The sequence below is a fragment of the Drosophila eugracilis genome, unplaced genomic scaffold, assembly GCF_018153835.1.
Source record: "Drosophila eugracilis isolate 14026-0451.02 unplaced genomic scaffold, ASM1815383v1 contig_2088, whole genome shotgun sequence".
Classification (NCBI taxonomy): domain Eukaryota; kingdom Metazoa; phylum Arthropoda; class Insecta; order Diptera; family Drosophilidae; genus Drosophila; species Drosophila eugracilis.
The window spans coordinates 3,666,966-3,692,511 of NW_024572964.1; the positions used below are offsets into that span (position 1 = coordinate 3,666,966).

The 25,546-nt window shown below is 40.9% G+C and overlaps 1 protein-coding gene across 6 annotated transcripts in view; it reads left to right on the forward strand.

Moving 5' to 3' along the window:
* LOC108107751 (cyclin-dependent kinase 14) overlaps positions 1-25,546 on the forward strand; it is a 91,566-nt gene that overhangs the window by 49,251 nt on the left and 16,769 nt on the right. For all 6 annotated transcript variants that reach the window (XM_017215417.1, XM_017215415.1, XM_017215416.1 and 3 more), the window contains one exon: positions 16,665-16,856. In XM_017215417.1, the coding sequence (XP_017070906.1) occupies positions 16,665-16,856 (192 nt within the window). The remainder of the gene's footprint in view (positions 1-16,664; positions 16,857-25,546) is intronic.

A 25,546-nucleotide genomic window follows, 5' to 3' on the forward strand; every position in this document is an offset into this window, starting at 1 on the left:
AGATATTCCATTGGCTTCTTCAGAGCACAGATTGCCTAACTTTCTCACCTCAAACAGATTACTTTTACATTTTCCTGTTGTTTTTAAGCTATTTTCCACGTGTGTCGTAACTCATTTGACTGAAAGCTTTTCAGTGTTTTGCCGTTCATTCTCGAATGTCCTTGAGTCTGCCCACCCAGGAAAAAACGAGAAGCGTTAAAACAAAAGAACCAGAAAAACCAAACAGAAAAGTTGTTATGGCCATCAATCAAAGTTGGTCAAAAAGAGGGAGTCGAGAGGTCTCCAAACATCTTGTTTCCTTCACCTGGGCAAGGAGGCGGCATATCGTTCAATGTCATCGGGACAGGACAGGTGTTGTCGGTGGGTTAAATTGGAGGTGTGCTAAGTTGGGGCACAAACATTTGTTGTGGCTGAAATTAGCATATGAGTCATGGTCTGGCTGGATGGATGGCTGCCGAGCTGGCTGGCTTCGTTTGCCAAGCCATTAATAACGAAAAGTAAAAAACAGTTGGGCGCTCTAGCAAATATCACTTAAAAATTATAGAAAAAAGGAGAGGGAAATGAAAATGCACTTGGAAAAATGATAAAATTATTCCTCTAACTCCTTTTAAACATTCAACACACTTTTCTCTCTGTGTCTAAAGTTGATTTGAGAGCTTGTTTTGCTGGCAATTAGCGGAGAAGTGCCGCAGCAAGTGAGTCCTGGCATTCGTCCTAGCCCAGCCCGGCCTGGCCACTCGTAAATTGTCATTCGCAAACATTGCACATACGCCCAGTTGAACTCCGCAGTTTGGATCTGTTCAGCTTGTGTTCTTTTCTGACGTTCCCGGGTTGTGATTTTCAGGTTTTTCTATTTTCCCGTTTTCGAGTTGACAATTTGAATAAAAGCCTGGATGCAGTGAGCATGTGCTCTTTGCCACCAACTCGAAGCTCTTCCCTGGTCCCTTTCCCCTTTGGCGATTTGTATTCGTGTCTGCCTGTGCCTCGGATGCATTGTCAGGGCATTATTTATGGCACTTTGACTGGCTCTAATGGATTGCGGATGAGACTTTAACTTCTTAAGTCTGGCGATTAAGTTTATTTAACAGGATTAGCTTTAGTAAGAGGATGGGCTGGGTAAAGAGCAGATTTTTGTGATTGCATTTTGAAAACTTTTACTAAATAATCGGAATTCCTTAAGGAAAGCCTTTGAAGAGACTTAGAACTTGACCTTAGATGGCCAAATCGTATCATATATTTCACAAACCAAATAGAGTTTCCCCCTCTGCCTTTCCACTTGACAAGTTGGCTTGCCTTTAAGCCTTGCATCTTCTACATTTTCATAATTTTCTTTTCGTTTGCTTTTCATCTTTTCATTTCGTGCGCTGCAATGCAAGCACACACATTGCTGAGCTCGTTATGCACAAGAAAAATACGAAGGAGGAAAACTTGATTTGTCAACTTCTTCGGCCAACAATGCCTGCGCTTTTCTTTTCTTTCATTTTCTTTCGTTTCTTTTTTCCAGACAGTGTGTTTTGTATCTTAAGCCAAACAATGTCAACATTTTTCCATGACATTTTGCCAACGAATTTTCCTTAGTATTTTCCCCATGAATTTTCTTTATCATTTTGTTCATTTGTATGACATAACTCGGATGTTTCTGCTGTCATTTGATAATATTTTCCTCGCCTTGAAGTTATTTCCATGAGCGTGGGAATTTCGATTTGTTGTGGCATGTGGCATGTGGCATGAGTGTGTGTGTGTCCTGGAAACCCTGTAATTGAATTGCTGGAAATTATCGATTGTGCCGCCTGTAAAGCCGTCTAACCCTTACCTCTGCCCTCTGTCCGCCTTCCTCTTTACTCTTTGCATTTTAAAGCAAATCTCTGGGAGAATCTTGTCTAACCCGCATGTAACTGTCAACTTTGCCGGGGGGGCCAACTTTGCCTTTGGCCTTCAAGGTGTCGTCTCTCTTCACCTTACCCCTGAGTTTTCCAACCTTCTTTGCTTGTCTCTCGTGGAGGAAAACTTTGTCAAACGACTTTCGCATGCATTTTTAATGTAAAGGCCAGCTAGAAACGAACAAAAAAGTTGAGGCAAACAAGTTTAAACTAACTGCCTGGGTGGGGTTAAGTGGTGGTGGCAGTGGGCTAGCAGGTGAGTGGGTGAAAAGTGGGTGAGTTGGGGGTGGCTTCATATTCGCTGACGCAGTGCGACAGCAGGAAAAATTCACAAAAAAATGGGTTACACATGCCCGGCCAAAGCAAACCCTTCTCTTTCTCGTTGACCGGTAGAGAGTTGGGAAATTGAATTACTTTGCTTGTGCACACGCCCACTTTCCACACCTCCCACTATTTTTCCCTGCTCTCCCCCCATTCAAACTCACATGCACAAAATAATCGTTTCCGCTTGACTTTACCCCAATTATGTCAAATCAAATTGTTCACTCTCAGGCCACCGGAAAATTCAGTGCAAAAAATGAAAGCTTAACCCTTCAACGACCCCACAAAATGTGACCGAACATCAAGAACAATTTCAATCAAAATAATTCCTAAGGGAGTGAAATCAATAGGGGTAAAAAAGGGTCAAGAGCTCGAGACTAATTGCAGGCAGAGAAGAAGGTACAACAGGGTTACATTTTCACTTCTCATAATGTTAAAAAATCAAGAATTTAATAATATTTTATTATTATTTGTAAGTTACTTAAAACAGCAACTATTTCCCTCAGTGCCCTGCCTTCCCTTTTGAATTTATAGAATAATTGAGACATTAACTTTAGCCAAATGGCAGCCCATTTCTTTGTCGGAGATTTAAATTCATTTGAAAGGAAAGAAAGGGAGGGAGCTCAGGCGGAGGTGTTCTTCAGGGGAGTTCTGAGGAAGTGGCCTCGGGGACCAGGACATGAGCAACTGCAAAGAGCCGGGAGGAGGAGGACAACATCCGCATCGTCATCATCAGCGGCCTCAAAGGAAGCTCTCAATTTATGCAAATCGCATGTAAATCTGTTTGAAAGCCACAGTTTGCTGGTAGAAGGGGGAAATGCAAGCTAAATTGTTTGTCAGGAGAGGGGAGGAGGATGCCACTGAAGGATGTTTATAATACTCGAACTTCAAAAGTGCGAATTTCTAGCGTTAAATGCGAATTTACAGTTTGGCAGCCATCGTACGAGAATTGCCAATAAAATGGAAATGCGAAATCTAATAAAAGAAAAGCTGCGAAAGAGACAGGCTGGGGGATAGCCTAGACATATGTAAATAGATAATGGCAGGGCTATAAAAAATAATGAAGCAAGACGTGAGCACAAGTTGGGGGTTGGTTCTTAGGGGAGGACTGGGAAGGGGAAAGGAAAGTCAGGAAATCAGGACACCAAAGCTGAAAATGAGAAAATGCCAATGGAAATATCTTCTAAATTGAGAATCGATGGAAAGGCATTTAAGCTGCTAAAACAACCGGAAAAGGAAAGCCAAAATAGTTCAAGTTCGTTAAGTCTCTCTCAGGATTTAAAGGGCAGGCTTTAAGAGTAGAAAATAAAGGAAAACTCTAGGTTTTTCCTGAATATTTTTAAATTCCAAACCCTTTAAAGTTCACCCCACCTTCAAGGCAGAGCCCTAAGATATCCCTACCCCAAAAACATCCTTCCAAATCCTGTTTATGGCTGACTGCATTTGAAGTGCAGTAGGTAACAAACAAACTGGGGAAAAAATTGAGGAAAATAAAGAAGAAAAGGCAGTGGCAATCGTGCAACAAGGACTCCCAGACCTCGCTTTTCGGTGGCCTCAGGTGACGGCATTTCACCAACCGCCCCTTAACCCACGATGCCCCTCTGCTGCCCGCTAATGGAGTTGGCTGCTGCTTCGTTTGAGCTCAAAGTGCAGACACGTGCCATGCTGGGCTTTTTATCCCAGTCCACGGTTCATGGGTTAACATTCGCACACACAGTCGCTGCGAAAATAATGCCCACACCACAACAGTTGTCGTCGCCTCGGATGCCTGCCTCGGATGGTCATAGTCGTAGCATTTTCGGTGGTTCATCGGACGACCAGTGGCAGACGCACCGTGACGGATTTGCATGGCCACCAAAACCTGAAACCACCACCTCAACCACTCACCACCCCAGGCCCACCCCAGCCCGCTCATACATCACTCAAAATGGGCATAACAAAGTGCACAGAGAGAAAAGTTTTTAACTTTTTCTCATATATTTTCTATGGTATGTCTTTAGTTTCTCCCAGTGTACGAAATAGCAACCCCCTTTTCGGGAGTTTTCTGCTCTGCTATCACAAGCTGCCACACGTTGGCATTTGCAACATTCAACATTTTGTTGCCATGTTGCTTATCAGCCAGGCGGCACAGTTGCTGGGGGTGGTTTTGCATAATAAGAGAGTGGGTGGGGTGGGAGCTTTGGGACCTGCAATCGATATGAGGGAACCCTCTCTGCAGTTTGCGGTAGGCACACGATTGTTTGACCACCTCCAACGGTGGACTTCCACCCAAAAAGCCCACTCTAAGCCTCCTGAAAACAGCCAAACCCCCAACGAACCAAAGTTAAATACTCGATAAGCAAGCCTTGTTTTCCTTTTATTTTCCCTCGTTTTTTTCGCTTATGATTTATATAGAAAATTGCCGGGTTGCCAATGACAGCTATTGAAGCGGATTCCGGGGTGTGTTTTCACAACAATCCACTTCCTGAAATTGTCACAAAATATTTGCCCAACGTATTTTGTTACACACTTTTCCCGCTTCTCGTTTCTTGTTTCTCGTTTCTATTTGCATTTTCCTTATCCACTTTTTCGAGCTTTTTCTAATTTTAAACCAATTAAAGTTACACAAAGTTGCAGCTTCCTGGGAGGCGACAAACTAATCCTTGGACTAAAAGGCTTCGCGAGTTTACGAGAGAAACAAATTAATATTTATTTTCATTAAAGCTGTCGAAAGTTTTAAATTCATTTATCTGGAAATTTGCTTTTCTTCTTGGTTTGTAGGTGAAAAGATTGGAAATTGAATTTCTTCTTTTCGCTCGCTTCCTGGGCGGTCCTTTTAGATTGACATGTTCAGGTAATGGGGGAAAGTTTCAGGAGCAGATCCCACCAGATTCTTGCCTCTTTTTTACAGGCTTTTGTGAGCTAATGAATAAGGGAAATTTTGACATTAATGGGGGGAGGAAGAAAAGTACAAAACCTCCCCTAAAAAAGTTGTAGAAAAAGTTTTTAAAATATTTAAAGTATGAAAGTATTATTATATAACATTAAGGGAGGGTGAAAGCTTCGACTTTAAACCAATAAAAAAAAGGTATAAAATATGTTAAAAACCTTCTGATATTCCTTACCAACTTTTTAAGCTAACACTTTTCATTTAGCAAACTTGATATAGCTTGAGTAAACCAATATCCCTGCGCCATTCACATTGCATGACAAAGAAAATGGTGTACGATTTCCATTTAACACCTTCGTGAGCTAACGAGATAAACTTACCCGCTGAGAGGGGGCCTTAGGTGTTAAAACTCGAACTCATGGCTAGCACTCACTTTTACGTGCCCTTCGGAAAATGTGCTAAAACTTAGCCAAATCGCATTAAATTTAATACAATTTAGTGATTATCAAATTTGCAACTCTCGCCCATTCAGCGGCATCATTATCATCATCATCATTATCATTATCGCCATCATTTGCTTTCGAATGCTACATCACGTTCGCCGCGCATTGTTGAATAATGAATAATCCGTCATGACAATTGTCAAGTCTTTCCAGACTCTCTGTGGGTGACATGGAAATTTCGTTGCAACAATTTTTGTTTTTGCTTTTTGTTTCCCTCTTTCGACGCGGTGTTGTAAATCAAATTTGCGACAGTTTTCCTCATTTCCTGCACACGCAAAGACAACAACAACAACAACAACAATAAACGAGAGTAGAGGAAAGCGGCAGCAAAAACACAGAAACACACATAAAAATCGTAACCAAATCATTAGCAGTTCATAAACAAAACAAATTTATTATAATTTGCATACTTAAGTTGATTGCGTGATTGTTTTTTGTACAGTTTTAGGGAGACTTGCTTGATTGGTCAGTGGCTGTCAAACTCTGTTTAGCAAGTGGCTGGCTATTAACAAACTTTGCTGAATTTTACCTGCTATTTTCTGAACTTTTAACTTAACTTTTCAACTTTCTTTAGCACCTTTAACATTTCTTAGAGTTTCTTAAAGCAAGTTCAAGCTGCTCGGTGTCGTTTCCCAAGCAATTTCCACAAAGAACGCACATTTTTCACACTTTTATATTAATGCATGCATGCCAGACAACTAGTTTAGTGTCAACATTGTATGAGTAATGAGGCTTAAGAGCAACTGAGCTGCTGCGACAGAGAAGGCAACACTCAGCCGGAAAGAGATGGGGATATTGAGATGGATAGTCACTGGCAGAAGAAGCCTTTTGTTACGGCACAAGCCAAGTCACCATCGGGAACAGCCTGTAGTTACAGAGAGAAAAAATGGGAAAACTATAAATAAATACAGAAAAATGTAACGAAAATGTATCATAATGAAAATGCATTTAAAAAGTACTTTACCGATTTAAAAACATGATTTTTTAAAGATTTTTTGGCTTTGAAAATCCTTTTGTTTTTCCAAGTGTAATCCAATTGCTTTTCCTTGGCCTGCAGGCTGTGCTCCTTGCATGTGTAATCAACATTAAACTGTATTTTGTAATCAACCCACACACACCAAGGCAGACACACGCATACCACACTTACGCACACACACACTTAGATACCTACACTTGTGGAAAAGTTTGCCGGCTAAGCAGAAGCGGAAGTGAAAACGGCAAAGGACGAGTGAGAAAAGTGCCGCTTGCAGGTGTCGTCCTCTTTTGCCTTTCTCTTGGTGGCTGGGTAAGAAAAAAAAATGAGGAAAAACTGCAACTCATGCAAGATGCAAAGGTGGGGGAGAAATGGGGGTGAGACTCAGAGCAAACACATTATAAAATCTATACACGCTCTAAGCGCACTTTTAACCCATTAACGCCCCCACAAAAGCCAGTCTCAGTTCAGTTTCAGGCTGCCGATGCCGCTGCTGCTGCTGGTTTAATGTTTGCCTGATGACGTGGCTGAAAGTTGTCCAAACTTAGATACACTGAGAGGAAATATGTAACAGATCTTTTAGTAGAGATTGTCATTCAAAAGGTTAAGATAAACAAAGGACTCAAAGATGGAAATATACTCAGTAATGTTGTAAATTTTTCATTTTTAACAATAGTTTTCTTATTATTTCTTAGACTTTTTCTTTAGATCTGAAATTTTGGTATATATTTTAGGATAATGATTACTTTCTAGGTAACTAATTATCTTGGCTTTTTCAAACTATACCCCCTTTTTCTCCCCCTGCACGTACACCTGTCTGTAATCCCGAACTCCCTGTATTTGGTGTTCTTTCCTGAAGAAATAGTGTCAACTTGCGTTGGCGGCATTTTAATGCAGGCGTACCCCTATCCCCTATCCCCATTTTCCCCAGTTTTTTTTTTAAGGATAGCCACCCCAAGTATTAACACCTCAGTGCCCCGTCGCTTCGGGCTCTGCATTGTCTACTGTTTCCTGCATTTTTTGTTGTCCTATTTTCTAGCCCCGCACAAAGCATTTTATCGTCTGTGCATAATACATTTTGTCTAAGCCCCCTGGTTGTGCTTATTTCGTTCGTAGCTGTTGCTGCGTATTCAACATTATTTTTTGGTTTTTCTTATGCAATACTAAAGATATATATTTTTTTGGTTATAAAGTTATTGACATGCGGTAGGAAGTGCTGGCAGTATATTTTCCAAGACGCTGAATCCGAAAGCCTCTACTATCTCCGCCCTTTTCGCATTAGCCACACTTGGCTAAGCTTGGCTTTTTTTCTATTTTGAGTCAACCGGTAACTGATGTCGTTATGCAATCTATATAGATATATGCCATACTGCAGTCTTTTCAGACGTTTTCTTGTGTAACAGCTGCTCGTTCAGTGGCTCTCAAACTTCTACCCTTCCCCTCTCTCAAACGAAAATCGCACAAAAGCTTGCTACACTTTTTTCCCATCATTTTTGCTGTTTGGAAACTTTGACCATATTTTTATATACTTTTTTTTTCCTTACTTGCTGAGGGAGAACAGACTGCACTCTCGGCTTGTCTCCCTTTGTAATTATTTTAAAAGCGCAACTTGTGCACGTAACGACATTTGTGGCAACCTAAAAAAGACACAAAGAAAAGCCAGAGGAGTCAGCGATTGCCATTTTAAGAGAACATAAACAAAAGCATTCTGCTAAAGTTGTTTGGCAAAAAAAAAAGAAGAAGACGAAAGGAGTGGGTGAGTGCGTGACTGGGTGGCAAGGCAACTCTCTGAGCAACAGTGGACTAAAGTCAGCAAAAAAGAGGCGAAGCGCTTTTCAAGGACAAAATGAGAAGCCCAAAACTTAATTAGATAAATTCCTTTTAATGATTCATGGATTTCGTGGAATGCTCAGCCATTTTCATTCATTGAAATTATTACTTGGAGTTGAACTTTGTGCCTGCCTCTCCCCCATAAATGCACTTTTTTACGGGGCAAGAATGGAGATTCCCATATCTTTGGAGAGGCAAGTAATCTCATAAAGAATCTGCACCTAGAGCAACTTTTTCGGCGACGTTTGCCGTCTGCACCCTTTCCCTGTTTGCCTCTCTTTTTTCCGTTTTTCTGACTGCCAAGTTTACCCCTAAACCAGGCCAAACACTTAGACACACCCCTCCTGAGCCGCCCACTTATCAAACTTCATATTTACAAACTCCCAACGAAATGATAAAGAGCGGGAAAAGGCGGAAAAGTGCACAGGGAGAAATGTGATTAACATTTCTGATTAAGAAGATATGATTATTATTTACCTTTAAAACAGATTTTTGGTAAAAATTTTATGAAATTTTAAACTTTTCAAGGCTTTACTTCAGTTGGTTTATGAAAACTACAAAATGTGCCCATAATTTTCAGTTTAAACTGATGATAAACAATGTTTTTCCTTGTGCCCTGAAGGAGTTGCCTTATATTTAGTAGAGTCAAGTGCACTATGGACTCGGAAGTAGTGGAGTTTGGGATTTGCCCAACGAAGTTCGGAGTCTACACAAAAAAACTTCCGGCGCCGCGGGCCATTAGCTGAAGACCCTAGAGGCCACTTCCAGGCGCGGAGATACAGATGAGAGATCCTATATATACTTAAATACAAAGAGAGAGAGAAGGAGTTGGGAAACACAATTCTCAGGGAGAAGCAGAGAAGTCAGCGACTTGATAATGATAATGAGTGAAAACGTTGATTATCCCTAGTAGAAATGCTCCCCGCTGATTGTTATGCAAAGGAGCAAATTAAATTGCTGCAAAAATGTTTGCCAAAGGGGAAACGGGAAACCCCTTTCCGGCTTTCCACCATTTTCAATCCTTTCGAGCATATTTTGTGCATTTAAAATGTGCGTGAGTAGAGGGAAGTTCAAGTCAAGAAGCTGAAGTTGAAGTACAAGTTGAAGGCTTCAACAAATGAAATCCTAGAGCATGCTCATCTGCCAAGTTAACAGACAGTCGGGGAGCCATTATAATACCCATCCAGCATTGGGGCATAGTGTCTCAAGTAGAGCGGCAATTGTGTCTTCAGACTTTTCCGACCCAACTCCACCCCACCCCTGCCAGCTGCTGCTCAATTCAAGTTTTGTGAACAATTTCAATTTGGCTCTTCGAATGAAAATGGCTAAATATTTTCTTAATTATTTCCTGCTGACATTTTGATGACTTGAACACGAACGATGAGTCGCGTTTAACACTCAATTACACTTGGGAATTTTTCAATAATTTTCCATAACATTTCATCTTTGATTTTTTTGGGCAGGATGAGAACCAGCCCAGACAAATTGTTTTTTACCACAAAGCAATCTCTTTAGCAATTTATTCACAGTTTTATTATTATGATTATCAAGGCAGAAGCAGCAGCAGCAGCAACAGCAGCAGCAGCGAGCGCATTTCGTATTTATGAGTTTTAAATTAAATGCAATCTCGAGGGTTGTTCCCTGCCTGGCGGCTCCTCAAATATTTATTGATTTTTGTCAAAAAGGATACGTCCTTCTTTTTGTTATGGCAAAGGATAAGTTTGCCACAGGCCTCTGACAATTTTTGCAAAACGGTTTAGTGGTGCGAGAGGATGGGGGAAATTTCAGAATAAACGAGCAGCTTGGCAAGTGTAGAAAAGTTGGCCTTATTGAGCCTTCAATTTGGCCATGTCCTGGCGCAATGTTTGGCTTAAATATTTTATTTGCCAATGGATATCCTTTTCAGACCCCAAATGTTGCGTGTTCAATTGACAGGAATTGGATGAAGTTCTTTGGGGGAAACTAGTTTGGGGAAAGGCGAATATTGAATGCTCTTCAAAGGAGGTTTAGGGTTAAGTACCATCAGCAAAATTTGCAAAAACTGCGAAAGCAGTTAGACTAGGAATTAGAAAACAAGCTCAACGAGGTATTACATTCCATATTAGGACTATTATTGGTTAAGTTATGAACTTAATACTGTGACTTGGGGAGGAAAATCAAGGATAACCAAATTTTGGATATTCGATAAGGGGTAACATCATCAAAATTTGCAAAAAATTACCAAATTTTGACATTTTAAACTGTGAATCCAGTTTTGTTAGAATTTTAATTTCGAATTGAACGATGTATGCCATACCATACTCCGTCCGTTTTTGACTTTGTGGTGGGAAGAATTGCGATATTTTTGAGACAATCAGACTTTTGAGTTCTGACAGAAAATGCCCCTTTTTTAGCGGTGTTATTCCTATAACTTGGTCAAAACAAGACGCACAGCTAAAAGGAAGACTGTTTTGTGAATCTAACGACCGAAACAAACTTTCCTCATCATTCGTTTGGTGAATTTTGGATTTTTAATTTTTGGCAATTTTTTGAATTTTTTGTAAGGGGTAACATCATCAAAATATGCGAAAATTGGCCAAATTTTTACGTTTTAAACTGTGAATACAGTTTTGTTGGATTTTTAATTACGAGCTTATCGAAGTATCACGTTCCATATTTGGACCATTATTGGCCAAGTTGTGGGTATACTATTAGCATGTTGAGGAGAAAATCTGAGGTGTCCAATTTTCATATTTTCGATAAGGGGTAACATTGTATTTTTTTGAAAAAATCGCTAAAATTTGACATATTAAACTGTGAATGCAGTTCCACGAGGAATAGGAAAACAAGCTCATCGAGATATGGCATTCTATATTAGGACAATTATTGGCCAAGTTGTGGGCATACTACTGGCATGTTGAGGAGGTTAAGTTAAGGGTTAACTAAAATACATATTGGAATCCCTTATTGACTATTCCTAGTTATCCTCACAATTTGGTAGAGTATTTGAAAAAGTCTATCAGCAACCTTAGAAATCTATACTTTGCGCCTTTTTGATGTCGTGCAGTTGAGGAGCCTTCTGCCAGTTGTTGTGTAGCCAAATCCCCCGCCTGGTAAATCCTCCTTACATAGCCTAGAGGCCTGTCTGATTGTCTGGCTGTCTAACTCCATATTATGTACCCCGACTTCCTCCACAAAAAGTTCAGCAGAAGTGTTAACTTGTTTGGCCAAGATTTACAAGTCGTCGTTGATTTCTTTTGCCCACCTTTTTGGGGTAGCCGCCGCAGGGCCTGCCAAACTGAACTCCAATTCAAATTCAGCTGACAAAAGCATAAATCGGTTTTCTGGCAACTGACTTAAGCTCAGCACTCACTTTGATGTGCGAATAGAAGACGACGACAACGACGACGGCTACGACGATGTACAGAAGCTTGTTGTAATTTTCAATTTCTGTCAAAAAGAATCAAGTTTGAACGCAGGCGACAGGACACACCTTGGGAAAACCACTTAACCGCACTTAATGCCACAAACAATTTTACAATTTCAACTGTCTGTGCCGTCGTCTGTGGTCCCTCACCCGAAAATGTTCCACTTAAGTGCCTTGGTACATGGCTCTTTTTGCAGTCATTAAAGTTAATTGTGTAGTGAAGAAAATTGTGTGGAAAGAAAGGAAAAATAAGAGTAACAACTATGAGGGCACAGGAAGGAAATTATGGTTAAAAGAAGTTTTAGAGTTAAAAGGATTTTTGGTCTCACTTTTTCAACACTCAACTTTCCTTTCAGTGTAAGCACACCTGCAATGGTTGAGTGGTTGACATTTCTGCGGTGCGCCGCCGAAAACTGAGCTCCTTAAATCCTTCGAATCCATAAATTACCACACGCCTCGGCTGCAAAAATTATTTTTAATTAATAATAAGTTTTAAGTGCGTTGGCCTGGCAACCATGGCGCCCACCTTAGTTGATAGCTCCCGCCCCTCTTTATTTGCCTATACCCCCCCTGAACTTTGTGTAACTCAATGCCTTTGCCTTTGCTTTCCACTCGTTAATATTGTTGTTTTTCCAGAGCAGGGCGTCTGTCTCATTTTCGTTCTTTGTCGTTTTTGTTGGTGCCGCAGCAGCGTCTATTAATTAAATTAAAAAGTTCACAGCCATCGTTGTCGTGGAATCTTCCCCCTCCTGCCCCCACTCCAGTCACACTTCTCATCAGCTCATCAGCATGCAAACTATGCAAAACAGCAAAAAAATAATAATAAAATTGAGAACATGGGGGCTTAATTGAAATGGCAGGGCGATCAAGTTTGAGAGCGGTTGCGCAGTTTTAGAGTCCCGGAAACTTTGTCCTGGCAACTGTTTAGAAAGCATTGCAATGAGAAGTTACAAAGCAGCTTTATGATAGTTTTCTAAACAAATTAGTTAATGAATGAATTGCTTTAGTTGCTACATTATGTTACTCAATATTAAAGCTACTTTTAACATAGTTTTTAAAGATTTTTATTTCCACATTCCATGGCCAGTTAAAAGGCTTTCTTTTGTTCTCGAAAATGCAAATCATTTAAACAATTAACCAACCCGTCTGGCCAGCCAACTGATTCAATTGAACTCGACAGACTGATCAACCGAGAACCCTCTTAACCCCCTGAAGCCAGTAGTTTAAAGTTTAAACAGTTCATTGGACGCGCTTGTATACATTTTTTTTTTTGTATTTTATTTTTTACCACCCGTTGTTTCCCTGTTTTTATATATTTTTACTTTTATTTTCTGCACATTCCGCCCGACAATTATGCATTATTTACAAAAGTTAATTGCCGACGCGCAACAGCATTGTTCAACATGGGCCACGCCCACTTGGAGGAGGGCAATTAACAACATTATTGACTCTGTTCGCTGGCACATTGGGCAAATGGGCAGAGAACGAGACGAGGACCCACAAGCGGCACTTTGAAATGCTAATGAAATTGCCTTTTAAAGCAGAAGCTGCAAGCGGAAAGCAAAGAACAGAATCAGCAGCTGAAAATGTCCTTCTTTTTGCCCCTCTTTTTATTTCTTAATTGATAAATTGATTAAATTGCAAAAAGCCTTAATTGCACAACCACATCAGTCACAGAGCGAGAGAGAGAGAGAGTGCAGTCTCGAAATTTAACATTTAATTTGACTTGGGAGAAAATTGCATTGCCATTGTCCTGAGTTTCAAGGCAGCCTCGTTAATGCGATGTATTTTGTCAGCATTTGAAGTGTCACATCAGCTCCGGATTGCCGGGAATCAATTGGATTTGGCTTTGTCTGCTCCTTTGGCTCCTGCGGTGGCCAATTTGAAGGATAAATTACTGATTTCGTCTATTGTCTGCCTTGCCAGGGTTAGTTACTACTGGTCAAGGGAAGGTTGAGTGGGGTCTAAACTAGGGGAAGAGATTCTAGACTTACACAGAACGAAAATTTAAAGGAATCTGATTTGAAATTACTTTAAAAGAAAGGTATTTAAGAATGGAATCTAAGCTAGAGACTATCCTCCTTAAACTTCACCTATTCTTCTCACACTTTTCCAAGCGTAAAGTTACCCATCTATCTTATAGGGGAAAACTTATCTCATAAAATGGAAAGGAAATGGTGCAGCCTTAACCATTTGATTACCCATTGGCTCGTCATAATCATGGGACGTTTCACTTCGATCCGTTTTTATGGTTTTCCTACGCTGGCAATCCTTTGCCAGCTCAACACTTTCCCAGTTTTGGAAGTTTTCGGGGGCATTTCGGTTTTTAGTACCCGTTAAGTCCTTTGGGATAAAAGTGGCAAAGAATTCCGTGTGCCCCAGGCATAATAGGTTTTGTCTCGCTTTCTCTTTCTAACCATATATCTTTCTCTTCTTCCTGACATATACCTCTTTCTCCCTCCCCTCTCTCTCTTTCTGCAGATCCTTGCAAATTTATTGCATTTACTCGATGAAGTTTTCCGCACTTTTTCTTCGTTTCAGCTGGCTGTCTTTTTTTTCGGTTTTGCTTTGATTTAATTTGGCCGCTTCTGTTGTCTCTATCTCTATCCTGTTAGTTCGCCCTATCTCTTTCTTTTGTGCTGGACTGCCTGCAATTTGCGAGCTTTGTCCAATTGGCTTTTCTGGTGTCCTGCCAATGTCCGAGTCCTGTGTTCTCGCCTTGTCCTGTCACTCATGCGTCAGCGGTATTTGTTTGGGTGCCGGCGTTTAAATCACCAGGGGTCTGTCTTCGAAACCCTGGAAAACTTTTTAAAGTCGGTAGAGGGTTTTCCTTTGGCAATGTGGCCAACTTGCCTGCCACACATAATGCTCATTTCATACTTTTGGCTGGAAGATCTGAACTGAAATTGGAAGAAGAACATAGTCAGAGTTGATGCTGGGGCTTTTGCGGTGCCATTGCATAATACGCATACAATGGAGGTTGAAATAATAGTAGAAGATTTATGTCAGAACTAACTGGAATTTAAATGGGTTAACATAAAAGAACATGTTGAACTTTATTTGGTTACAATCAGTCTAAATCTCTTTTAAAGTTTCATATTTTTAAGGAATACCCACACCCTATTCATCTGTCCACCACTGTCACTTCCCCCGCTTTGCCAAAAAAAAAGAAATCCGCAAGCCAACTCCCTTTTGGCTTGTACTTTATGCTGAACATATTTTATTGATTACATTCCCAGCTCCAACATTTCCAACTCCGGCCACTTTTCCGGCGTGTTTTGGCACAACTTTATGAGATTTCTTTTACCGCCACCCCCCAAACCCACCCAAACCACTGGAAAAGATGATTTTTGGGGCATTTCGCATTGCATTCTGGACCATCAGAGCCATTCCCCCGTTGAGTTGGCAAATAAATTGCTTATTTGTAGCGACGATTTGCGGTAACTTGTGATTTGTGGTGGGTGACATCATCATTCTTATGGCCAAGGGTGGAACTTGTGTTTCAGTTTCAGTTTCCCCCCTTGGGCTGCATATTTGCCCAGGCTATTAATTAAACATATTTGCTGCTGCTCTCTCGCTGACTGGCAGCTTATGGCTGGCCATAATTTACTTTGTCTGCTGTCTGCAGATGATGACCATTAGTGGGAGAGAGTACAAGAAATGGCCGAAATCAGAGAGAATTTGATGAGAAAACCAAGCTCTTTTTTTCTTTTGGCCACCTTACTCTCCTTGATTACAATTTATTGACTTTTGCCAGGGAAATCCTTTTGGATTTTTTCCCCAACTCCCTTTTCTTTTGGGGGGACTTTGCCCCGCCCACTTGTATGCATATCGTTAGCAAATTGCAGGCTCACCAGGACACCCGAAAAAAGGATTTGCATGTGTGTAAGAGAGAGTGTGTGTGTGTGTAAGCTGGCGGTAAGCTAATATCCAACCAATTTCCGTTTGACTCGCTTCGCGTTTTCTTCCCCCTTTTTTTTCCGCCAGTATTCAGAGCAGGTAAACTTGGCCAACATGGCCCTGCTGGTACTGCCTTTTGTGTTTCCGTTTTAGAAATTGGAAGGCAAAAAGCACCGCACCCGTTTCGTGTCCTTTTTTCCCGCTGCTGCCATATAAATTTGTACAAAAGCTTAGGCAATTTTTTCGCCTTTTGTTTGCCAGAAGCTCCACCGCCGTCGTCGTCGACTCATTTGCATATTCGGCACATTCAAAATACCCTCGATGTTTGCCCAGAACACCCTCTAAAAAACCCCTGACCATTTATCCTCATTCCCCCTTTTTATGAGCTGTGACTATAAATGTTTTTTTTTTTTTTGGGGGGGTTTAAGCCACGTTTAAAGGGTTTCGAACAGAAATTACTAAACAAAAGTGGAGCTTCCTGGGCTGTAGATTAATTTTATAAATTTGTTATTCGGGCCTCAAGTTGATTGGAAGAAAATGTAAACATCGACCAGCAAATGTCAGATTCAGGGCAAGAGGACCGCAATCCTGTGGCTTTCACAGCCACAGACCACAAAGAGCTTGGCATATTGACCCGAAAAATGGGAGGCTGAACGGCTGTCCAGTGGGCGTTGATTGGCATTCCGAAATACCCGAAATGCTCTCCTCCTGTTTCACCTATAGTTAGCTGTCAAAGCTAATGGCTCGAAGGGCTGCTGGATGGGGGAAAACTGTAAAGTGAAGTTGGGCGGGGCCTCCCGAAAAACTGAAGTGGCTTTCCTGCCACTCGAGCGTTTATGGATATTGACATCTCAATGGCCGGGGTCCCTGTAATTTAATTAGGGCACAGAGTTTCCCAAGGGAAGCCGAACCTGAACCTGAAGAGAACTCGAAACTAAACTGTGGCTTTTCCTTTGTTCTCTCTTTCTACCTCTACTTGCAGCAATTTCCCGCGAAGATGGCGAGGAGTCGACGCACCACCATCACCACCACCATCATCATCGCGGTGGACATGGCGGGCACCACAACCACGGTAACAAAGTTCCATACAACGGCTACAATTCGGAGGAATACTTGGACCGACTCGAACCGAATGGCAATATACCCGCTGACAAGACAAACTGCAGATATGGAGGTGAGTTCAGATTGATTTTGGGAACTAAATTTTATGATTAAAAACTCCTTTAAGTTATAAAAATAAGCGGTTATCTTTTTTTTTCTCATAAAATGTTTACTTTTTACATTTATTACATAGTTTTAGTTCGACTTTATATATATGTAAGGGAAAACTTAGCAAATTTAAGCCTCGACTAGGCCCATTCATAAGGCTTTGCGTAATTTATCGCCCGCTTGTGCAATAATCTCTCATTTAAGCTGCCCTCCTCCACCGAAACTAATTTAATGATAAGATGCCAAGTCCCTCGTCTCACTCTCCGATTCTCCTGCGGACTGACTGGCAATAATTTATGCCTCCATCTTGTGTGAGCAGCGTGTCTAATTATGGAAGCAACTTACAGTTTCCCAGCTTTTCCGCCTTTCCCTGGCTGCAGCTAGGGAATTCCCTCACTTCGATTTAACATCATTTTCTACATAAAGAGAAAAACTCAGGAAATTGGGTTAAAAATGAACTTTAAGATTGCTAACCAAAGTAAATCCTATAAAATATCAAGTACTTACATTATCTAGTATATATATCAGCATTTTGTTAAGCATATTTCCCAATTTCTTACAGTGTACTCCCTCTCTTTTGTAATTTATCAAATTTTTGTCTCATTTAGCTAATGCAAACAAGTTTTTTCTGTTCCATTTCGCCGTTTGAGCTTATCTAAGCGAAAATTTCCCCCGATAAGCCCCTGGCCCTCTGTCATCATTCTCCCCCGCTACTTGCTACTGTTTTCTCCTCATAATTGTAAATTGCAATTTTATGCAAACAATGGGCGGTGGTTAGGGGAGGTAAGAGGGAGTAACAAAAAGTGAGGTAGCCTCGTTGACATTGCCGATAAGCTGGCTGTGAATGTAATGACTTCATTTGTTGCTCCTGCACTTGAAGCTGTTGCTCCTTGTTATTGTCCTTGTAAAACGGGGCACTCAACTCGAATGTACTCCTCCTGGCGTGTATATATCCTTTTATATATATATATATATCTCCTTTGTCTTGCCGATGTCTAGGCCTTTCGGAATCGGGCCATAAAACAACGGAAATGGAAATATTAACAAGCAAGTGCACAGCAACAAGGGAATTATTCATAACCAAATGGAAATGGTGCATGCTCCATATATCTTTCCCGGGCTTTAAACTCAATGCCATTATTGTTGCCCTGCCATGAAGTGCTTTTCCTCCCCCTACTCCCACTTGCTGTTCTTCCTTCGAGTTATGCCTTCTGACATTGAATTCCATCGCTAGGTGGCTTATTCTAGAACAAAGTCGTTAAACTATTCCTGCGAAAGGGAAATGCCAGGGGGAAGAAAGTGTTTACGGGTTGACACGACACGAATGTTGATAGTTTTCAGCTTTTCCCTGAGTTGGTAAACAATTTTAAACGATTTTATCAGCTCTTAAAGTGAGCAATTTAGAACTAGAAGGTTGGAAAATTAATATAAAATCAAGAAAGTTGTTTAAATTTGTATAAAAAACTAAAAAACAACTAGCTTACATAATTCACACAACTATCGATGGAAACTTTTTAATTCCCTTATCTATCAGAATCAATTCTGTAAAAGTTTTTTTAAGCCACCCTCGGCCCACGCAATCATAAAGTTATATAACGCACAATAAATTACAGAGTTGTGAAAGCCAGCAGTGAAAATTCCACACAGTTAGCACAGTCCTTCTCCCTCTTGTCTCTTCCCACCCTTCCTCCTATCAGCAAAAAGCAATTTCAGTTTTTCATGCTGTTCCCATTTTGTTGCTGTTCTTGTTGCTGTTCTGATTACATGATTTATAAGTTATCTTCAGCAATGAAACAACAACGCTGTTTGCCATTAGAGGTGGGTGCTGAGGGGGGATTTATGTTCAACGCTTTTCCAAAAGATTATTGTTTATATGCGCAAATTATGCGAACATGGCTGTGTAAAATTGCCAAAAACATATTGGCCAAAACGAATTGGCATAAAAAACTGTTTTGAAACCACCCTGGAAATGATCTTAAATCATGTTTTACAATTATGCGTGAAGCATAAATTCCGAGGGAATAAATTTAATTTTTCCCGGAAAAGTGATAAAGTGTGAGAGGCATTTTTTCTTGGATTTTCTTTTAGATTTTTTAAAGGCGGGTAATTCCACCTGTAAGCTACTTTTATAGGGTGCGCTAAGGAGAAGAAGAAGGTCCTTGTATAAACTCTACTCAACTTGGGCATAAATCCTTTTAACGCTTTATTTGGCTTCTGACGCGCTTTCCTTTTGCCATCCTTCGTCCTTTGAGCCTTTGTTTGTTTTTATTTTGTACTCTGACTCGCAGGATCCTGCGTCTTGTTGTTTGTTTTTAATGCCGCCGCCCTGTCTTATTTTTTAGCCACCCTTTCTTCTCGCTCCGCCGGCAAACTGTCTGTGATTTAAATTTATTGGCAAAATACTTAAAGTAAATCTTTTTGTTTCACTTTGGTGTACGTGAAAGGGTGTTGTTTTTTAGCAACCCTTTGACAATTTTCGGTTTGCTTTTTTATACCTTCCACGCCTATTAAGGGGCCTTTCTTGCGGTTTATTTTAAAATTCTAACTGGCAGCCGCAACCGGAATCCCTGCACAGAATTTACCCAACGCCTTGCGGTTTCAGGCAGCGTCTTTCTTGTGGCTTCCACCCAAAACACCCACCACCCACTCACCCCTTTTGAGGTCATAACCCCCAACCCTCTGTCAGAATCGTTGCAGTTTATTAACGAAGCAAAAACATGTCGCCTTCGCTGACTTGTTTTTTCCGCCGCATTTGAAAGCCTTTCTCTCAGTTTTAATGATTTAGTTTACTTCCCTTTCTTCTTTGGTTGGGAAATTCTCTTGGTTTTCCTTTCTCCACTTTTTTGTTTGATGTCATTCTGCGTGAGACAATTTTTTGGCGGTTTTCGGTTTTTTTTTGGTTGGGCTAATGAAGCGACTTAAGCAATGACATGGAAAATTTGCGGTCCGCATTTTTCTCTCCGTTTGATTTTCCCCATTCCCTTTTTTTTCGAGTGTTTTTCCGGCCAGTACACAGCATTTGCATGACGGCTGCTGTAAGAGAGTGCCTGAAATGGGGCAAAGAGAAAAGAGTGTGAGCTTATCAAAAGGCCAAAGGCTTTTTTTCAGCTTTGATAAATGAAAAGTTTGCTAATTGGCTTGTTTAAAAGAGCTGCCACTGTGGATAACTGTGGCAAATGCAGAAGTATAGCAACTCTTTGAGTCGCAAACTCAATTCATTAGCCGGGGATAGGGGTGCCAACTTGGTTTATGCTGGAATTTTAGATGGAAAATAAAGTTTACAGCTTATTATGAAGTGAAAACTTAGTAAGAGTAGCGTAATATCTAAAATGAAGTTGCTATTCCTTTGGACAGCTTTGTTTAGCTCTATTTAAGAGCTGCCAACTTAGTTTTCACAACTGAGGCAAATTTGCATATGGAAAGTGCTGCCAACTTGTTTTTTTTTAAGTTTGCATTGCTAATTCCTGAAAAGAAAGGATAAAAACTTCCAAAAACTTTTTAAGTTAATAAATTTAAAACCCTTAAAAATAGACACCAGAAGCTCAAATGTCATGTCTATAAATTTTCACCCAATTTTCTTCCCCACACACACACACACCCCCCCTTCCCTAACCAAATGCAATCAATTTTTCTTTTGGAAACTTCGCCTGCCCAACTAAGCAAAGTGAAAGCTTAATAATAATCCAAAGGCGAGCCACGCCCCGCCAACTTTTGGCTTACCACTGGCAATTTTCGCCATTGTCCTACTCCCTATACCCAGCCCGCTTGCCGTTTGTATGACAAAAAAAAAAAAAAGGGAAAGAAAATTGTCCTGAAAATATCTTTTGACAATTCACCGCTTTATGCATACTAAGCTCATTATGGCCAACTTGAAGCACAGAGAACATCCTTTTTTATTCGTCCTTTTCGCCGTTATTATTCCTTAACCGAAGGGCGGGTCCTGGAAATGTGTTGAAAAAGTTTTTAATAGTGCCCAGACATCAGCAGCCCCCCCCCTTTGGTTTGATGAGCATTTCTATTTTTTATTGCATCTTGCTGGGGCTAACAATGCCCCATGGGCAGTGCCACGCCCCCAGGTCCAAGAAAGTGGCACAATATTAAAATTCTCGCTTGTCATTATAAATTCCTTGGCCAACATCGCCAGATATAATAAAAATAATAATGGCCAAAGGAACAACAACGACGAAAAAATGGACAAGGGGGAGCCTTAGAAGGTTTTCCTTCTTAAAGTTGTTAATAGGATGAAGGTGCACAGGGAGAAAAGAGGCAGTAAAATGATATTAGTTATGATATTTCATAGTAAAACATATTATTGGTTCCTTTTTATGGATTAAAATGATAATAAGAGGTAATAAAAAGCTTTAAGGCTGGCCATCCCCTCTCTTAAAGACTAAAACCAGCTTGAAATGTATCAGGTTTTTGTTCTTTGTGTATCCTTTGAATAGGATAATGGGGATTAGGATAACTTGAGGGCATTTCTGTTGCAATCAGCGCGCATTTTGACTGACAGCTGAAGTATCCATAACGTCATCGAAGGACCTCGGGGGTCATAAGCCCCCAGCCCTAGAAGCCCAAAGCCCAAAAACAGAATTAGGATTCATAATATGACAAAGTGGTTGAGGGTGGTGGGAGGTCTGCATGCTTTTCGGGGTTGGGATACTGCTCTTGGGCGGTGGCCAAATTGTAACTAAAGGTTATCCTGTCTCTGTTTGTGTGTGTGAGCCAACTGATATCCTTGAAACACACACAAACACACTCAGAGTTATCGCCTAGGTGTGCGTAAATTATAAGCAACTTGCAAATGTGGTTGTCCACACAGATACCCCCACCAACACATTGCCATACATTTGGGTATTGGTCCACAGGGAAAAGCCGGCCCCGACACTCCATTTCTATATCCTTGCAGTGAGAGAAAAGTTTAACAGCAAGAAGTGGGGTTTTAATTAATATTTTAAATGAGAAATTTCACATTTTAAAGTGTAAAAATGAAGTTCTACAACTTAGTAGATCTTTCTTATAAATTTGCTTATAAAAACTTAAAGAATTCTGAATAATTATCCAAAATTTCTCCTTTTAATTCCTCATTTTCCCAGTACATTCTCTTGGTCCTTGTACCCATTCCCCCTTCTCCTACTCCCTCCTCATCATATGCCTGTCCTGGCCTTCGGAACAGATAACGTCCGTTATGTGTGTTGAATGTGACAGCCTTGGGGCATCGCCATGCCCATATAGTCATATAGTCATGGCTATAGCCATCGTCGGGCTTTATCCCCACTGGCTTACCTATGGCCTACGCATTTCATTTGGTCAGCCAGCGTTTCCGTTTCCTTCCTGCCTGCCTGCCACACAGACTACTTCAAATTTTGATTGTCATTTACGTGACTGGGAGCATGTCCATGTGTATGTGCGTGTGTGTGTGCTGTGCGTTTGTATCTGTGTGAGAGGCCTTTCGAATGAAATTGCTGCAAATTATTCCCATTACGTTTTTGGAGGGCTGCATTTCAAGTTGATTGTCGTTTACATTTCGCAGAGCAAAGACTGAGGGTATATAGGCATTCGCCGGATGATTGAGTTTTCGGAATAGGCATAGCATTTTGGTCATTTTGCAAGGGGGTAATCAAGCTGAGAGTGCCTAGATTTCTGCACTAATGTATCCATCAACCTGCGATTAGTTGATCATTAAATGTGTGGTTTCATTTGCATATTTTATTGAAAGGAGATTGCTTTGATGGATGCTTGTGGAGATTCATTCATTGAATCTATCTACTTCTATTTCCATCTATAACCAGCAATTATCTATTAGAGTAGGGAAACTGAACAGAAAACTATATAATGTACCATAGGGGATGCATCAATCCTGCCTCTCCTACATTACAGGGTACTTTCTAGCTCTCCATCTAGTCAAATCCTGCAGATCAATCAGTACCACTTCAATCCATAGAGTACCTCCCTGGGCCAAATGCGAGGCCTATTTACTGACCAAACATCTCTTTTGAATTTGCCCGCTTTGTGGGCTAAAACTGTCTACGTGTGTCCTTTGTGGAAGGCTCAATCCCAATCCCAATCGCAATCCCAATCCCGCTCAATAGCCCGGTGTGTTATTGCCCGGCGATTCTGCTCTATTTTTGCCATTTTCCTGAGCGATTCGCAGCGGGGCAAACAATGCGGCGTTTTCATATATGACGAGACTTCATCGGGGGCATTGTGCACTTGCGTGGCGCTGTTTTTTCTCTCTCTCGTTTTTTCGTCTGCCCGGAATGACAAACAACGGATGATGATATATTGCAGTTGGCCACGCCCAGCGCCTTTTGTTTGCAGTTGCCGCAAATCAGTGGCCAATAACTGGGATGAAATCGGATGATGGCAAAGGAATTCTACTATGCCTCGGGGGCTTGTTTATCGAGCAAACCTTTTGAAGTTAATTAAAACGAAAGCCAGCCAGCGTTTTCAATTACTCAAGCAGCTCGCTCGCTCGCTCTCTCTCTATATGGTCCTTAATTTTTTATTACCAGTTGTAAAAATATTATTGATAAATCTTTATCCGGATTTTACGGTGGAGTGAAGAGCGAAATCCATTTTATTGCTTATTAATATTTGCCCCAGCGAATGGAGAAAGCAGGAAGGAAGTTGCAACTGCAAATAAATTGGATTCCTGTTGCTACTTCGAAACTTTTCACCTTTTTTTTTCTTCGTCTTTGCCTTAACCTGGCCAAGTGCTGGGAGTGTGGCAAGAGAATCGCATTAGAAATCAATTCATTTCACTTCTATTGTGCAATTTCCGATACGTCTTAGGAGTCTGGCGGTGGGAATGGCTGGTAAATAGACGACAAATTGAAGTTGTAAATCTTCTCTGATGGAGCATTTGTGACAAATCAATTTGATAGAGGTTTTTTGGTCAAGACCAAGTTGGCTAGAATTAATCTGGATAACGTAGGGCCATAGATTGGCTTGGCTTGTTTAATTTTAAAATTGTTAGGTGGTCTTCTTTTCTGCTCCTTTGGGTTGTCTGACACAAAACCTCAAAATATTTTTAAGGCATTTTCACTTCCTGTTCCTGTTTCACCAGCTTTTTTTTGGGGCCATCTCACACCCGGCAACAATGTTGCATAATATCCAGCGTTTAGTGTGAAATTTTCCCACTTGCACTTCCCGTTTTCCTCGTTGTGGCACTTCTTTTGAAATTGCGCACATAAACTAATTCCGCATGCATGAAATGACTTTCATAGAAAAATGGCAAAATTTCACAGTGTTTGTGCAGTGGCCTAGCCAGCCGGCATATCCTGGCCTCCTCTCCTGTCTCCTGTTAATGCACTGAGAGAAATCTTTATACGATAAAGATAGCACATAGCACGATTTTTGCACAGAAATACTTAATATTTAATCACAAAATATATTCTTAATTTAAGCAACTTCTAGCCTAAGTTTTTCTCCCACTGCCTCTGTCCAGAGTTGCCACCAAACCGCAGGACGACGCGTCGACATCCGTTAGGGTTAAGTTGCAGTCGCTGCAGCCAGCCAGCCAGCCAGCCTTTACAGCTTCTGCTGCCCCGCTAATTGTGTCACAATGATGAGCATAATTTCCAGCACGCTTTTCGCCGGGCACAAAAACGGTGGCAGGGGACAAAGGAAAAGGCAGGAAATTAAGCATACGCCATGTGTGCCATGCCGCTAATTTTCCGTTAGTAATTTCATTTCATGCCGACACTGCCAACGCCACTCAACCCTTTTAGAAGGAAAAACCACTCGCTTTTAATTACCATCAACGTCAACGTTCACTCCGCCTGGCATTTTGGGTGCCATCAGATTTTTCCCGAGCGCTTTTCCCTAGCCAATTTAAATGCCGGCGTAGGAGAAGAAAGGGTTGCCTATTCTTCTTAGACAAATATGCTGTCATATGTTTCGCCATCTTTTAACTCTTTCCCGAAAAGCTCAAGCTCATGACATGATGAATGATGGGCCGCCGCCAATTGTTTTTTGTTTTTGTTTGCGAATTACAAACAAATGTCTAAGAAGTGAAGGAAGAAGTTGAAGACTCCTGCCAGAGAAGGAAAAGCAAACATTTTGACATGACAGGCGGCATATCAAGTGATATGGGAAGTAATAGGGATGGTGTCGTGAAAGAAATCGGTACTAAAACTGAGATATATGAAAGGAAAGTCTGGAGTTCATCTCTAGAAATGTAAAATTCCAACACTTTCAGTGTAAAAGCACCCCAAAAGAGGAATTTATATGTGAAAATAGTAAAGAAAAGTGTAAAAGAAACCCACCACTACTCATTATTATTCCCTATAAAAGCTTAGCGATTTCCACTTTCTTTGTTTGTGGAGCGGAAAATTTACACTCATCCCCAAAAGAGGGAAACGTAGTAAAGTAATTTGTATGTAATTTGTTAAGTAATACACAGAGTTCTATATGAGTGTGTGGGTGTGTGGGAGAGTGTGTTTGTCTGGCTGTCTCGCCAGGATGTGTGGCGTGCGGAAAAGTGCGGAGAAAAAGAGGAAAAGTTCGAACGAGGAAGGATTTGTACGCCTTAATTACAAAACATCAAAGTGGTCGATGTCTGTTGTGGAAGTCTTGAGCCTTTTGTGAGGGATTTACCCATTGATGTGGCAATCTGCCTCGAAATCGAAAAATGGGTTTCAAGTGTTGAATCTG